At 35.6% G+C, this 16,382-nt stretch overlaps 1 protein-coding gene across 1 annotated transcript; it reads right to left on the bottom strand.

Moving 5' to 3' along the window:
• Positions 1-9,024: 9,024 nt before the first annotated feature.
• On the bottom strand, positions 9,025-10,805 carry LOC138871750 (uncharacterized). The gene is made up of 2 exons (XM_070149648.1): positions 9,814-10,805; positions 9,025-9,223 (listed from the first exon to the last, which is right to left on the bottom strand). The coding sequence occupies exons 1-2, from the start codon at positions 10,803-10,805 to the stop codon at positions 9,025-9,027; spliced, it is 1,191 nt and encodes a 396-aa protein (XP_070005749.1).
• Positions 10,806-16,382: the final 5,577 nt, after the last annotated feature.

Below are 16,382 nucleotides of genomic sequence, written 5' to 3'. Positions count from 1 at the left end.
ATAAGAAGTTATATGCTAAATTCTTGATGTGTGAGTTTTGGCTGGATTCAGTGGCATTCTTCGTCCACATGGTATCGAGGGAGGGCATTCAGGTGGATCCGAAGAAGGTAGAGGTCGTGCAGAGTTGGCCCAGACCGTCCTCAGCTACAGAGATTTGCAGTTTCCTTGGCTTGGCAGGCTACTACTGTCATTTTGTGGAGGGGTTTTCATCGATTGCAGCCCCTATGACTAAATTGACCCAGAAGGGTGCTCCATTTCAGTGGACAGAGGAGTGTGAGGCAAGCTTTCAGAAGCTCAAGACAGCTTTGACTACAGCCCTAGTTTTGATATTGCCTACTGGTTCGGGGCCTTATACGGTCTATTGTGATGCCTCGAGGGTTAGCCTCGGAGCGGTGTTGATGCAGAACGGTAGGGGTGATTGCCTATGTGTCCAGACAGTTGAAGGTACATGAGAAGAACTACCCTATTCATGACCTTGAGTTAGCTGCCATTGTTCACGCCCTAAAAATTAGGCGCCATTATTTATACGGGGTTCCCTGTGAGATTTATACTGACCATCAGAGCTTGCAGCACTTGTTCAAGCAAAAAGGATCTAAATTTGTGCCAGAGGAGGTGGTTGGAGTTGCTAAAGGACTATGATATCACTATTTTGTATCACCCGAGCAAGGCCAGTGTAGTGGCCGATGCTTTGAGTCATCGGGTAGAGAGTTTGGGGAGTTTGGCTTATTTACCAGGATCAGAGAGGCCTATGGCGATAGATGTTCAGGCCTTAGCCAGCCAGTTTGTGAGGTTGGATCTTTCGGAGCCCAGCCGGGTTCTAGCTTGCGTGGTTTCTCGGTCGTCTTTATTTGATCGCATCAGGGAGCTGAAGTATGATGACCCTCATTTGTTTGTCCTCAAGGACACGGTCCAGCACGGTGATGTTAGGGATGTGACTATTGGTGATGATGGGGTATTGAGGATGCAGGGTCGGATTTATGTACCCAATGTCGATGGGCTTCGAGAGTTGATTCTAGAGGAGGCCCATAGCTCGCGGTATTTCATTCATCCGAGTTCCGCAAAGATGTTTCAGGATTTGAGGAAGCACTATCGGTGGAGGTGGATGAAGAAAGATATAGTTGGATTCGTGGCTCGATGTCTCAACTGTCAGCAGGTGAATATGAGCACTAGAGACCGGGTGAGTTGCTTTAGAAGATAGAGATTCCGGAGTGGAAGTGGGAGCGGATCACCATGGATTTTGTAGTTGGACTCCCATGGACTTTGAGGAAGTTCGATGCTATTTAGGTGATTGTGGATCGGCTGACCAAGTCCGCTCATTTCATTCCTGAGTGCACTACTTATTCTTCGGAGCGGTTGGCGGAGATTTATATCCAAGAGATTATTCGTATGCATGATATTCCAGTTTCCATCATTTCAGATAGAGGTACCCAGTTCACATCACAGTTCTGGGGAGCTGTTCAGCATGAGTTAGGTACTCGGATAGAGTTGAGTACAACATTTCACCCTCAGATGGACGGATAGTCCGAGCGCACTATTCAAATTCTTGAGAATATGCTTTGTACGTGTGTGATTGAGTTTGGAGGGTTTTGGGATCAGTTCTTGCCATTGGCGGAGTTTGCTTACAACAATAGCTACCGGTCCATTATTCAGATGGCACCGTATGAGGTTTTATATGGGAGGCGGTGTAGATCCCCGGTGGGTTGGTTTGAGCTGGGTGCGGCCAGATTGTTGGGCACAGACCTGGTTCAGGATAATTTGGAGAAAGTTAAGGTGATTTAGGATAGACTCCGCACAGCCCAGTCCAGACAGAAGAGTTATGCAGACCGGAAGGTTCGTGATGTTTCCTACATGGTTGGAGAGCGGGTTCTGCTTCGAGTTTCGCCTATGAAGCGCGTTATGAGGTTCGGGAAGAAAGGGAAGTTGAGTCCGAGGTTTATTGGCCCTTTTGAGACATTGAGGCGTGTTGGGTAGGCTGCTTATGAGCTTGCCTTACCTCCCAGCTTGGCCGGAGTTCACCCGGTATTCCATGTTTCGATGTTCCAGAGGTATCACGGGGATCTGTCACACGTGTTGGATTTCAGTTCAGTCCAGTTGGACAAGGATCTATCTTATGTTGAGGCAATATTGGACAGGCAGATTAGAAATCTGAGGTCAAAGAATATTGCTTCGGTAAAGGTTCAGTGGCGGGGCTAGCTGGTTGAGGAGGCGACCTAGGAGACCGAGCAGGATATGCGCAACTGTTACCCTCATCTCTTCATTGCTTCAGGTATGTCTCTATGCTCGTTCAAGGACGAACGAATGTTTAAGTGTAGGAGGATGTGACGACCCGGCCGGTCGTCTTAAGAATTAACGCCCCGATCCCCTATTAACTACTTTCCCCAAGTTTAATTCTGCTAATTTGATTCGCCGAGATGTTCGGTTTTGAGTTTCGGAGAATTTTTGGACACTTAGTCCCTAAATGAGAGCTTAAGTATTGGAAAGTTGACCGAAGTCGGAACAGTATGAAGACGGCCTCGGAATGGAAATCTGATGGTTCTGTTAGCTCCGTTAGGTGATTTTGGGGTTAGGAGCATGTTCAGATTGTGTTTCGGAGGTCCGTAGCTAATTGAGGTCTGAAATGCCGAAAGTTGAATTTTGGAAGTTTCCGGTTTGATAGTGAGATTTTGATCCGAGGGTCGGAATGGAATTTTGAGAGTTGCAGTAGTTTTGTTATGTCATTTGGGATGCGTGTGTAAAATTTCAAGTCATTCGGACGTGTTTTGGTTAGGGTTTTTATCGAAAGAGTATTTCGAGGGAAATTGGAGTTCTTAGGCTTAAATCCTTGATTAATCCGAGGTTTCGATGTTTTTTAGGTGTTTTAAGGGTTGGTACAAGTTTAAATAAGGTATTAGGTGACGTTGGTGTTTTTGGTTGAGGTCCCAGGGGCCTCGGGATGATTTCGGATGGTTGACAGAAGAATTTTAAAGTTGAAGAGTTGCAGATTTTTGTTGCTTCTGGTATTTTCGCATCTGCGGTTTATGGACCGCGGATGCGGTACTGCAGATGCGGCTTTGGATACCGCAGAAGCGGAATTGGTGTCCCTTCAGTGTCCGCAGATGCGGAAGATCCACCGCAGATGCGGTTTCACATCTGCAAAAGTAGTATCGCAGATGCGGCTCCTGTGCCATTTAATGAAAGTCGCAGATGCGACCAATGTTCCGCAGAAGCGGGACCACAGATGGAGTCCCTTGACAGCAGATGCGGAAATCACTGGGCTGAAATATGAAATTCAAGGGTTTAGTTTCAAAACTTAGAAAAAATCAAATTGGATCTCGGGAGAGGGCGATTTTGAGAGGGATTTGAAGAGAAGATCATTGGGTAACGATTCTTTACCCCTTTCTAGTTATATTCCATCAATCTATAGTTAAATTCATCATCTAAATTCGTATTGGGGATTAAAAATTGGGAAACATTGGAAGAAACTTCTTAGGCCGAATTATTGAGTTTTGAATGGGTTGTTGATATCCGATTTGAGAGATTTTATATGGTTAGACCCGTGAAAGTACGAGGTTTCTGAAAATGTTAATTTCACCCGATTCCGAGATGTTGGCCTGAGGGGCATTTTGGTCATTTTACCTAATTTCGCGTCTTAGCTTTGAATTAAATCGTAGAATCAGTTCCTTGAGATGTTATTTACGATATGCAATTGAATTGAATAGATTTTGGTCATTTGGAGTCGAATACTCATGGAAAAAGTGTGGTTTCGAGTTGATTTTGAGCCAGTTCGAGGTAAGTGGCTTGTCTAACCTTGTGTGGGGGACCTTCCCCTTAGGATTGGTATGTTTGGTAACTGAATTGCCTTGTGCGTGAGGTGACGAGCACGTACTTGTGCAAATTGTTGGAAACCCAATTTTTCTTAAAGTATTTATTAGCATGTTTCCTTTCCTGCTTTATTATACTTGCAAAATTAACATGTTGTTAGTAAGTAAAGCATGTTTAGTTGACTTAAATTGCTTATCTGCTTAAATTGCCTTGATTGCACAATGTGAAGCATGTTAGGTTAGAATTACTTGATTCCTTGATATGAAATTTCATTTCTAAATATCTTCTTGATGTTGCTGCATATTTACATTGGGACTACGGATGTGGGATTCCGGTAGCTCTCCTTGTCTGTTTACTTTGGGACTACTGGTTAGATTCCCGATAGATCCCCCTGCACATTTACTTTGGGACTGCGGGTTAGATTCCCGATAGATCCCCCTGTACAGTTATATGGAACTACGGGAATGCACCTGGTAGATTCCCCCAGTACTGGGTATTTACATTTGGGACTACGGATCGGGATTTCCGGTAGATACCCGTGCATTGATAGTTGGACTACGGGACGGTATCCCGGGAGATCCACTGGACAGTTGTAATTGGGACTACAGGACGATATCTTGGAAGGTGCCTGATTGTTATCTCTGTGTTGAGCTGTATTTCTTTCCATGCTTGTTTTGTCTCTGATCTACTTGTTGTTGTTCTCGTAATTCTATGTTATTTCTTATTGTTGCACTTATTTATTCTGTTTTATTCCACACTGTTAACCCTTATATTGTATTTAACCTCAGTAGGGCCCTGACCTTCTTCGTCACTACCCAACGAGGTTAGGCTCGGCACTTATTGAGTACCGTTGTGGTGTACTTATGCCCTTTTGCGCATGTTTTTCATGTGCAGATCCAGGTACCGCTGATCAGGCCTACTATCGTTGAGAGAGGCGCCTGCTTAGAGTCTCCAAGGTACATCTGCCGTGTCCGCAGACCAAGGAATCCCTTTCTATTCTTGCCTTTAGTATTTAGCCCTTCTGTACTTTTCTGTTCTTTATTAGAAATTCCAGAGTTAGAGCGTATTTCTTCCATTAGCTTGTGATTCATGGGTTTTCGGGTCTTGGATTTATATTTGGTATTAAGAGTTAAACATGGTGTATGTCGAGCGGCACATTTAAACCCTGTTACTACTTTAATTCTGTTTTAAATTGTTTACTTCTGCAAATTTTGGTTTTTCTTCCGTAAAATTAGGCTTATCTAGTCGTAGAGACTAGGTGCTGTCACGATGGTTCACAGAGGGCGAACCGGGGTCTTGACAAAAATGTAGTATTGTTTTATAATGATATAAATCTGGTTGGTTATTATGTGAATTTCCTTTTTTAGTAACTTAGTATGAATGGCCTAGCAAATACATGGATACTTTTATCTTGAAATTTACCTTTACCTGAAAATTATTTCTTTAAGCCAAATGTGTTGTATGTATAACAATCATGCCTTCCTTTCCTCTTCTATTAAATGAACAATATGTTTTGATGCTATTTGAGTTCTAGTACTAACCATGAAGCTATAACTTGTGGATTTGGACCACTAGTTGGTCAAATCAGCAGGTTTAGAAGCTAAGAGCTGGAACTTTACTATTGGTAAGCATGTTGGATCTATATATTCACGCATTGGACTTAACTTTGATGGATAAACCATATCCAAAAAAAAGGCAGATGTTCACTAAACGTTTAATTACATGAAATTGTAATAGATTAGTATTAACATAGTGTTCATGTATTAATAGGTTGTAATGTACTAATTCTGAGAAATTTTATTTTTGAGAACTGTAATAATCTAGGGTTCTAATTTCATATTTGAAACAACAGCATGAGGAGTGTATTTAGGTGTTAGCGCATTTTCTTTTCATAAGTGTAGTGGGTAATTGGGTTAGACCTGGAGATAAGCCCAGATGAAAATAGGTCTTGACAGGTTTGGGCCTGGACCGTTGGGTCTAGACCTTAAGCCCAATTGATTTGGCTCAATTGTAAAGTTTCTTCTATGAGCCATAGTATGAATATATATCCTTTATGTTTTGCAAATCGTGTACAGTACAATTATTTCTCAAAACTGGAGTTGTATTTCCGATTCTTCTTTTTAATCAGAAATAATTCGGGTTGCAATTTTGCAAAGTGAGTAGCATGTAAGTCGGGCTCAAAGCATGAAGGGTAGATAGGCCCATCTAGTCGCAACTGGGCCCGCCTAATATGAGCCTAATATGGGCCAACTCGGCTTAAAAATTAGATGGCCTTTAGCGTCCCTCATTTCTGGGCTTGTTTTCTGAGCCCAGTTCCTTCAACCATGCTTTCATCTTCAAGTTTTCTTGAAAGATACTGGGCTCACCGTTGGCCCATGATTCTCTTAAAAAACAATCAATTGCTAGCATGCTTTCCAATACCAATTAGTTATTTTGGATTGAATTTCGATTTTAAGCTTAAGCGCCCTTAATTTATTCTAATTTAATACAAATCTTTCTACTAAAATCAATTGAGGTGTGCCATGTCAAGCAAAACCCTTAACTCAGGGCCCTCATAAAACTAGTTAACTTTTATAGAAAAAATCGAAGCATGCCATCATTTAAATTATTCATAGCCCTCACAAATGTTGTTTCTAAATTCGAACCTTCGTAGTTGCTTTAGGCGCGTTTCTTTAAATAACTCATCATAACTACGGGTAAGTTCCCATGACGTAGTTGTGATTTTTAAATCCGGGTGTATATTTCATGTAACCCAATTTCCAACAATGTTAAATAAAATGTATCGCGAATTGCAGGTGCATTTCATGTAGCGTGGTTTAAGACGTATTTTAAATAACGTTGAATTTTCATAAGAAACATTAAAGGCGGTTATAAAGTTAAAATTGTACAATAGGTTTAAAACATGTAGTAAATCAGATAATAGGCCAATATTAATAGTTTAAGCGACTGTGCTAGAACCACGGAACCCGGAAATGCCTAACACCTTCTCCCGGGTTAACAGAATTCTTTACTTAGAATTTCTGGTTCGCAAGCTTTTAAAATAAAGTCGAAATTTTCTCGATTTGGAATTTTAAAATAAACCGGTGACTTAGGACACCAAATCAACTATTCCAAATGGCGACTCTAAAAGAATTTTTAAAAAAATCTCATTTCGAACAATGTCACTTAAATTAGAAAAACACCATTATATCGCCCTCTCAGGTGGTAAAAAGGAGGTGTGACAACTATACAAAAATTATACAAAATAAATTGTCACTATACAATTTATATACAATAGACCATCACTACACAAAACATATACAAAAATAAATTGTTACTAAAGGTATACTAAATAGAATGTCACTATAAAAAATATATACAAAATAGAATATAACTATAAAAAAATATACTAAATAGACTGTCACTATATAAAAATATACTAAATAGACTGTCATTATACAATTTATATATAATAGGCTGTCATTATACAAAACATATACTAAATAGACTGTTACTATACAAAAAATATACAAAATAGACTGTTACTATACAAAATAGACTGTCAATATATAAAAAAATATACAGAACAGACTGACACTATACAAAATAGATATTTCGGGCTATTAGATGCAATAAGTTTGGGCCGAAGGGCTATTTCATGTCAGTGAAAAAAACATGGACTATTAAAATTTGAGTAAAAATGGCGTGTAGTAGCCACTAATTAAGGGGGTCTTTAATTTTTATCCACTAATTATAATGCTCAGTAAAAATAGCCACTACTAATAGGAAAAAGACAGTATTACCCTTTCTTCAATTCTTATATTCCCAAACCCTTGTTTTATTCATTCAGAAGAGGGAAATTTTGAGAGTGAATATTTCAGGGTTTTCGTGTGTTCTCAGCATCTGTATCATTCTCGCATGCAAACGAGCTGCAGTTAATCTTTCTCTTTCTTCATCTCTCTGTCATCTTCTCTGCATCGAACGATTAAACTGGTAATTTTTTTTCTTTTATGCATTTTTTTTGTATATGTGTAATCGCGATCAATGTTGTGTCAAGTATGTGTGAAATTTCATAAAGGATCATTATAAGTTGATTCAGTGTCGGAGAAGTAGCGTATTTTTGTGATTCTATTATTCAAAACTTTTTGGTATTGAAATGTGAAATGTGTTTGTGGTTGAATCAATATATTTGATTATGTAAGGACATTTCATAAAAATAGTCGTAGGAATTCATAAGCTAACTGTGTTTATGAATTTTTAGTTAATTGTGTTCATAAAAGATAAGGACCAAATGACATTAACTTTTGAACTTGGAACTCAAAGTTAAGGGCTGAGTGTCCTTAACTTTTGAACTTGAAACTTGAAGTTAAGGACCAAGTGTCCTTAACTTTGGAACTTGAAAGTTGAAGTTCAGGACCAAGTGTCCTTAACTTTCCAACTTGAAACTATAAGTTAAGGACTGCCTGTTTTTACTTTTTTAACTTGTAATTCTAAGTTAAGGACCAAGTGTCCTTAACTTTTGAACTTGAAACTATAAGTTAAGGACTGCCTATTCTTACCTCTTTAACTTGTAACTCTAAGTTAAGGACCAAGTGTCCTTAACTTTTGAACTTGTAAGTCAAAGTTCAGGACTAAGTGTCCTTAACTTTTGAACTTGAAATTCAAAGTTAAAGATCATGTGTCCTTTAGTTTTGAATTTGAAACTTGAAGTTCAGGACCAAGTGTTCTTAACTTTTCAACATGAAACTATAGGTTAAGGATTGCCTGTCCTTAACTTTTTAACTTGAAACTTGAAGTTAAGGACCAAGTGTCCTTAACTTTTGAACTCCAAATTTGAAGTTCAAGACCTATTGTCCTTAACTTTTCAACTTGTAACTTTAAATTAATGACTGCTTGTCCTTAACTTTTTTATTTGAAACTTGAAGTTAAGGACTAAGTCCCTCCAATTAACTGTAAGTCCTAATCTTTATTTTCTTTTTCCTTCTTTGTAGTGTGATAATGGAAGAAGATCGTGTGTTCAAATTCTTTGCGCCTATATACTCTTGCAGCACTTTGGAAATGTTTTATGACCTCACTTTTCACCTTCCTTCGCTTTAGGTTCTGCTCCAAATGATAGATGCAAATCTCACGATGGCTTTCAAGATATACCTTTGCAATGTCATATGCGATAGCTTGATGCACGACTAATAAAAAAATTAAATTCTCACGGCTCCCAATTGCATTGCGAAGCTGACTAAAGTACCACTAATAGGAATTGTTATTTTCAGATTCTGCTATTCCAAAGGCTAGTGGGAAAATTTGGTTATTTGCATCCTTTGAAACTGAAATCATTAAAACACCACAAAATTTTGACTTCAAAAAAGTTGCATCAACAACAATCACTGTTCTACAATGATTCCAACCAGATATTGATGATCCATATGCATAAAACATATAAAGAAACCTAAAAATATAATATAAAACAAGGTTAACAGAAGTTTAGGATAGGTAGTCCTGAACTTCAGATTATAAGGTTAAAAGTTAAGGACAGTCAGACCTTAACTTAGAGTTTCAAGTTATAAAGTTAAGGACATGCAGTCCTTAACTTTGAGTTCAAAGTTCAAAACTTAAGGACAGGCAATCCTTAACTTTGAATTACAAGTTCAAAAGTTAAGGACAGCCAGTCCTGAACTTCTGGTTACAACTCAAAAGTTAACTGGTTAAAGACAACATGTCCTAAATTTTATAAAATGTACTAATAGACTTTTTTTTTATTCTTTACCTGTTGTTGTCGTCTATCTATATGTTAGTATAAGTTCCCGAATTTTTACTTGTCATCATATACAAGTATGAAGATAATAATTCATAATTCTCTTTGGGAGTTCCTCTTATTAAAGCGGAAGTAAGTTGAATAGCACGTTGCGCCTTGTGATATCCAATGTCTAGTCCATGCAATTTTTGCATCTCTGCCATGACAAAAGCTGGTGTAACTTCAAACCTAGGTCTCGAAGATTGTCAATAATATAACAACTAATCAACTTTGAAGTTGCATGCCTTTGATCAGCTTTCATAGTGTTAACAGAGCAGTCATGCTTTTTCTCAATCTTTACTATCTTGAACAGTGTTGAATCTTTAATTCTGAAAGCACGCACACACCAACCACACCTATTATCATTGCATTTCAACGAATATCTTGTTGAGCTTGATCTAACAAACTTGAATTCAAAATGTCCTTTAATTGCTATGTTCGAAAAACAGTTAATTATACTCTTCTTTTTGTCCAATACTGATCCCGCTTTTATTTCATCCAACGAAGCATTTTCTCTTAATATCATAGTTGGGGATTCTTTTTGTTTCAAATTTGATCTTCGTCTTATTAGTTGAGTAGAGGTTTTTTCAGCAACTTCTTCGATTACCGGTGCACTCTCTAAGACTTGAATACCCAAAGCTTGTTCGTTGTCAATCTCTATAATGCTTTGTCCTTCTACTTGAATAGAATCAAATGTTTGAAGCACCTCTTTAGTTATTGGTTGAACTTCAACCATATCTATTTCCATTATCTGTTGGCATTTGTTTTGATTGTCATGTTGAGTTTCTCTGTTGACATATGTTTGAAGTACCTCTTCAGTTATTGCTTGAGCTTCAACCATATCTACTTCCATTATTTGTTGGCATTTGTTTTGATTGTCATGTTGAGTTTCTATGTTGATATGTTCGTTGCTTGTTGATCCAAAAACTCTTTCCGAAATATCAACAATGAAACGACAACCCTTGAAGAGTGAATGAATTTTTAGTAACTCTATACATGTGTGAAGATCTAAATCTTTGGATACAAGCATTCCCTTGCTTGTTCCAAGGTTGATATCAAACCATATCACTGCTTCAAACTTGTGTCTATCCAATTCAATAACTTCAAAGATCTGTTTAATGAAATTTTCAAAACGAATTGCCTCAGGTACTAGAACAAGCTTTGTTTGATGATCAAGATATTTATAGTCTTCAGTCCATCTACCATTAAAAGCAACTATAATACATATTGTTTTCATCCTACAAGTCAAGAGAATGGGAAACCCAGGACATATTTTATAATGCAATCCTTGTATAATTAAGAACAGGTGTTGTAAGTTCAAGACCAAGTGTCCTTAACATTTGAACTTGGAATTCAAAGTTAAGGACTGCATGTCCTTAACTTTTGAACCTGTAATTCAAACTTAAAGACTGCATGTCCTTAACTTTTGAACCTGCAAGTCAAACTTAAGGACTCATGTCCTTAACTTTTGAACTTGAAACTCAAAGTTAATAACTACTTGTCCTTAACTTTTTAACTTATAACTGTAAGTTAAGGACCAACTCTCCTTAAATATTGAAAGTTCAGGACCAAATGTCCTGAACTTTTCAACTTGAAACTCAAACTTCAGGACCTAGTATCCTTAACTTTTTCAAAACAATTTGCAAAACTATGACAGTATGTCCTTAATATACAGAAGAACAATAACAAAGTTAAGGACATTGTGTCCTTAACTTTTTCAATTCAATTTGCAAAATCAGGACACTATGTCCTTAATATTATGTGCTCAATTTTTATAGAATTATCACAGTACGCGATGTCCTTAACTTTATCAATCCAAAAATTCAAAAAAAAATCAAATTTTTACTTGCTGCATAAAAATCAATAGAAATCGGAAAAAGTATAACTATGTCGAAATAAAAATCAATAGAAACACACAAAAGTATAACTTACTGTAAATCTATGTCGATTTTTGGATGAGAATGTTGAATTCTATAGTTTGAAATTGGAAGAGAATTTTCTGCAATTTTGACGATCGCGTAGAAATCTTTTATAGTTTAGCGTTGTTGTTGCTGCTGCTAATCGTGTAGGTATAAGTTATAGCAGAAGGGTATTTTCGTCCAGTCAGGTATAAGTTTATTAAACCAGTGACTAAAGACTAAAGATATTTAACTGGCTTTAAAATAAAGACAGGTACTATTAGTGGCTATTTGTGCACATCGCCCTTTGAGGGGCTATAGAGAATAGTTTTCTCATTCCGCAAAGGAACACATTCGTTGCTTCAAATAGGACATGCACTTGGGCCTTGCTGGATCTATTTTGGGCTGGACCTATATGCCATAAAATGAAAAAAAAAAAATTATCCGAAAATATTATTAAGTATTTTTTTTTCCTTGTGCTTTCTTTTTTATTTTAAAATAATAATTCTGGTGCATTTCTCTTGCACATGGAAGACCTTCCTCATGTCCCTTCCATGATATACAACATATGATATCAGAACAAGAACAAAAGAAAGAAAAAGATTTATTAGTATAAGTTCGATTCTCCGATGATCAATAATCTCGACTTAAAAAACCTATTACTACTTGATTATTCGACATACTGACATCAACAGATATATAATATTCATCCACCACAGTCTCAATAGAAGTCAATAATAAACGGTAAGTAAAATATTAATTACAGGACATGGACGCTTATGTTCTTTAACCTAACTAAAATTAGTTACAACAACCAACTTAATGAGATTGTTCCATCATTTCCATACATATCACAGTAACACCACATAAAGATATACTTCTCATGTATTTTTTATGCATTAGCTACCATAATTAGAAACTTCACTAGTAGCTCAAAATTGCACCTACTCGTTAAAAATGTCACATGAATTCGGCTAATATTACTCCAAAAGTATAAAACTATTTATGTTTCCACCAAACATTGGTTGCTTGTCCACTTCTTTTAAAAAGTTTTAAAGACATATTTCTGGGCAAAAAATGGCTAAAAATTGAATTAACCATTACAAATACAATATCTTAGATTTCCTTTTTCTTTTTCAAAAAAAAAGTTGGGCCCAACAAATTTTATGGACATTAAAAAGACAAACAAAACTAACGGACCTACTAGTGGACATGTCATTCATTCCTCTACCTAACACTTCCAATCTAAAATCAATTTCATTAAAAAAGAAAAAGAAATAACTATGTTTCTATTCCTATTTAAATATATATAAGAAACAACCCATCACCCCTTTTAGATTAAACGAAGATAGTAGGACAAAACATATGGATCTTTAGTTGAGAAAACTCCAAAATGGGGAGGTGAAAAAGCTTATCCAAAAGGGTTGACACAAACACAATTTTAATTTCACAATTCTTTTATTTAATAAGAGGAAGAAAGCAGAAGCAGCCAACTTTGTTAGGTATGAGTAACATGGTCTCTTTGCCTTTTTTATTGGCCATGTTCTAGAAGAAAATGTCATCTATCCATTTCATTGTTTCATCTCAACCAAGAATTTAAATATTCACTATAATCATGTTGACTTCATCAATAATATCTCAAAAGCTAAAAAAGAGTACATTCCCCCCCCCCCCTGAAGTTTTTGATACTTACGTAGACTACCTTTATAGTACTGACATTACAAAATCGGCCCCCTCTTTAGTCATTAAAGTTGTATAAAGAGTCCAACAGAAACTTTTATGTATAAATATATATGCTAAATATGTTCCGTGTCTTATAAAGCAACTTGCCCTTGCATATTTTGTTTTGTTTGGATTTGGTCCATCATGTATATGGGAAAAAAGTAACTTGATCTTCATGTTATGTTAGGTTTGGGTAAATTTAACAAATGGTCATATAACTACAATTTTTTTTTTTACCAAAATCATATAACTATATTTTCTCAAACAAAAATTATAAAACTTTTACTACTTCACAAGAAAATTATAGTGACCGAAAAACTCAATTTTTTTGTAATAATCCAACCTAACTCGTCCCCATCTGACCCAACACCAATATACATAAATTAAAATAATACTAAAAATGAATCCTCCAAAACACGATACTTCTATCTTTTATTTTTTATATTTAAGATTTTCATTCAAAATGATAGCATTATTGTTTCAAAGCTCTCTAATTATCCGTACTTTTTTTCTTTTGTCAGAATCTCATGCATTCCGAACTAAGTTTTTTTTTTTTTATTGTTGTGAAGAATTCACTTCTGTATTATTTTACTTTATGTATATGGGTTTTGAGTCAGGCCGGGCTTGGTATTTCTATTTTAAGGGTAAAAGGTTGATTGGTCGGTCGAAACTAATTGCATTCTCTAACCAAAAATATATAAAATATATATTATATGTATATAATACACATATATACAACACACACACATATATTGATTGTCGGCTATTCTTTTTAACCCGTTAAGAATATATATATATATATATATATATATATATATATATATATATATATATATATATATATATATATATTCTTATCTTAACTGAGTTATTATTTGTTAGACTGAAAGAATTTATTTTGTGGAGTAGTAAAAGTTTTATAATTTTGTATGAGAACTTATTATTATATGACTTTGTTGAAGAAAAAAAAATCAATATGTACATGACTATTTGTGAAATTTATTTTGTTTTGCTTAGAGTTGGTCCCTCATATTTTCCAGTAAAGTGGATTAAGTTTTATTTTTAATCCCTCATTTAATTTTGCAATCACAATAACTTGTTTCAAGCATCAAAACTTATATTTTATTTGGTAATATAACGCAATATATAAGCAAGTGAATTAAGTTGACCGGTCTAATTTTTCTTAAAATAAACATAGGGACCAAAAAATTTGTAGACTCTCAAGTACGTATAAATATCCTGTAACTTGCTTCTACTATCATACTACAAGAATATTTTGTAATTATCAAAACCTCTGAGGTGGAAGTAAAATTATTTCAAACAGAAACTCCCTACATCCAAAAAGAAAAAGAAGAAAACCATATTGACGTAAAGGACTTATAGCCCGTTTGGCGAAGTTTCAAAAATCAGCTTATTTTGAGAAGTATTTTTTTTTTCAAAAGTGCTTTTTTCAGAAGTACTTTTGGTGAGAAGCAGTTTGTGTTTGGCTAATTAGTTTGAAAAGCACTTCTGAGCAGCAATTAGTGTTTGGTCAAGCTTTAAAAAACTGCTTCTAAGTGTATTTTTCTCAAAAATGTTTCTCAAAAAAATCTTTTTGGATAGAAGTTACTTTTTTCTGCTTCTCCAAAACTTCTTCTGCTTCTGCTTCTTCTCAAAAACACTTTTTTTCATTCCAATAGCTTGATCAAACATCTCAATTTTTGACCAAAAATGCTTTTGACAAAAAAAAAATACTTTTGGTAAAAAAATAATTGGCCAAATAGGCTATTAGTATTAAAGAGGTAGTAGACCCCGGGAATTGATGATAAGAGACATAAGTAGTTTTAATATGTAAGCTCAGTCACGTACCAACCACTGCCACATCTGTCCTTTGTCTTTGTTCTCCTTTTCCATTTGTCCCTTTCTTAGTAGGGGTTTGGACCTAAGACATGTAAACAACAACAACCCTGTCACACCTCCTTTTTCGCCGTGTCGCTTCAAAAGGGCTCGGAAGGGAGTTTTTTTCAATTAAAGGACAATCGAAATAGGATTTATTTATTTATTCAGAGTCGTCACTTGGGAGATTTAGGGTGTCCCAAGTCACCAATTTTAATCCCGAATCGAGGAAAAGAATGACTCTGTATTACAGTCCGCGAACCAGAAATCCGGATAAGGAATTTTGTTAACCCGGGAGAAGGTGTTAGGCATCCCGAGTTCCGTGGTTCTAGCACGGTCGCTCAACTGTCATATTCGGCTTGATTATCTGATATAATACATATTATAAACTTATGTGCAAATTTTATCCTTTCGCCGCTTTTATTATTTTTATTTATTGTTATTATTTTACGGAGAATTGCAACATTGTGAAAACGTATTTCAAACCACGTCGCAATCAATGCACCCGTAGTTATCGACACATTTCGACTCCGTTGAGATTTGGATTTGGGTTACATAAATGCACACCCATATTTAAGAAAATAATTTGTTAAAGACGCGCCTAGAGCGACTAGCGTATTGTTGTTTTGGGAAAGGCCGTAAAATTTCACTAGACGGCCAACTCCGATGTTCTAAATAATTAATGCATACATTTGTGAGGGCCCCGCAATCTACATATTTTACTAGGCGAGGCTCGTCTCATTTATTTTAATTGGACAAATCTTAAAGCGACTACATTTTTCTATTAAAATTAGTCTCTAAAATAAAGAAAGAAAATCCTAATTAATTACGAGCTTTTTATTTATTTATTTATTTAAGAAAGCATGGCATACTAATTGATAGATTAATACAAATATTGATGCAAAGGAATTTACTCAAAAATTCGAAATTATAAATAAAATAAAAATTCGACAACTAATATTCAAAAGAATCAAATATAGCTAGATTAAAACTCGCATTGTTATAAAAAAACTATTGAGATTAATTATTCACAACCATTTGAAACTAGATTTAACCATAATTACTAATGCTTATTAGAAAGTTTATTAAACTTAAACGTTCTTCTAATCTTGTTTGAACTCAAATCGTGCCTTAATGCCTAATTCACGAAATTCAGTTTAAATTCATACCTTAGCTAAATTTAGCTACTTGTTCACGATTAACCTACTGTTGATAATCTTAAAACCTTCATAACTAGTGAATTAACCCGTTTTGCCAAACTGATTCATTAAAGACTAACTTATGTTATTTTCTCTTATTTCAATTATTATTCAGTAATA

Source organism: Nicotiana sylvestris, chromosome 6 (genome assembly GCF_000393655.2).
Source record: "Nicotiana sylvestris chromosome 6, ASM39365v2, whole genome shotgun sequence".
NCBI classification, from domain to species: domain Eukaryota; kingdom Viridiplantae; phylum Streptophyta; class Magnoliopsida; order Solanales; family Solanaceae; genus Nicotiana; species Nicotiana sylvestris.
This window is presented reverse-complemented; position numbering and strand designations above follow the sequence as displayed.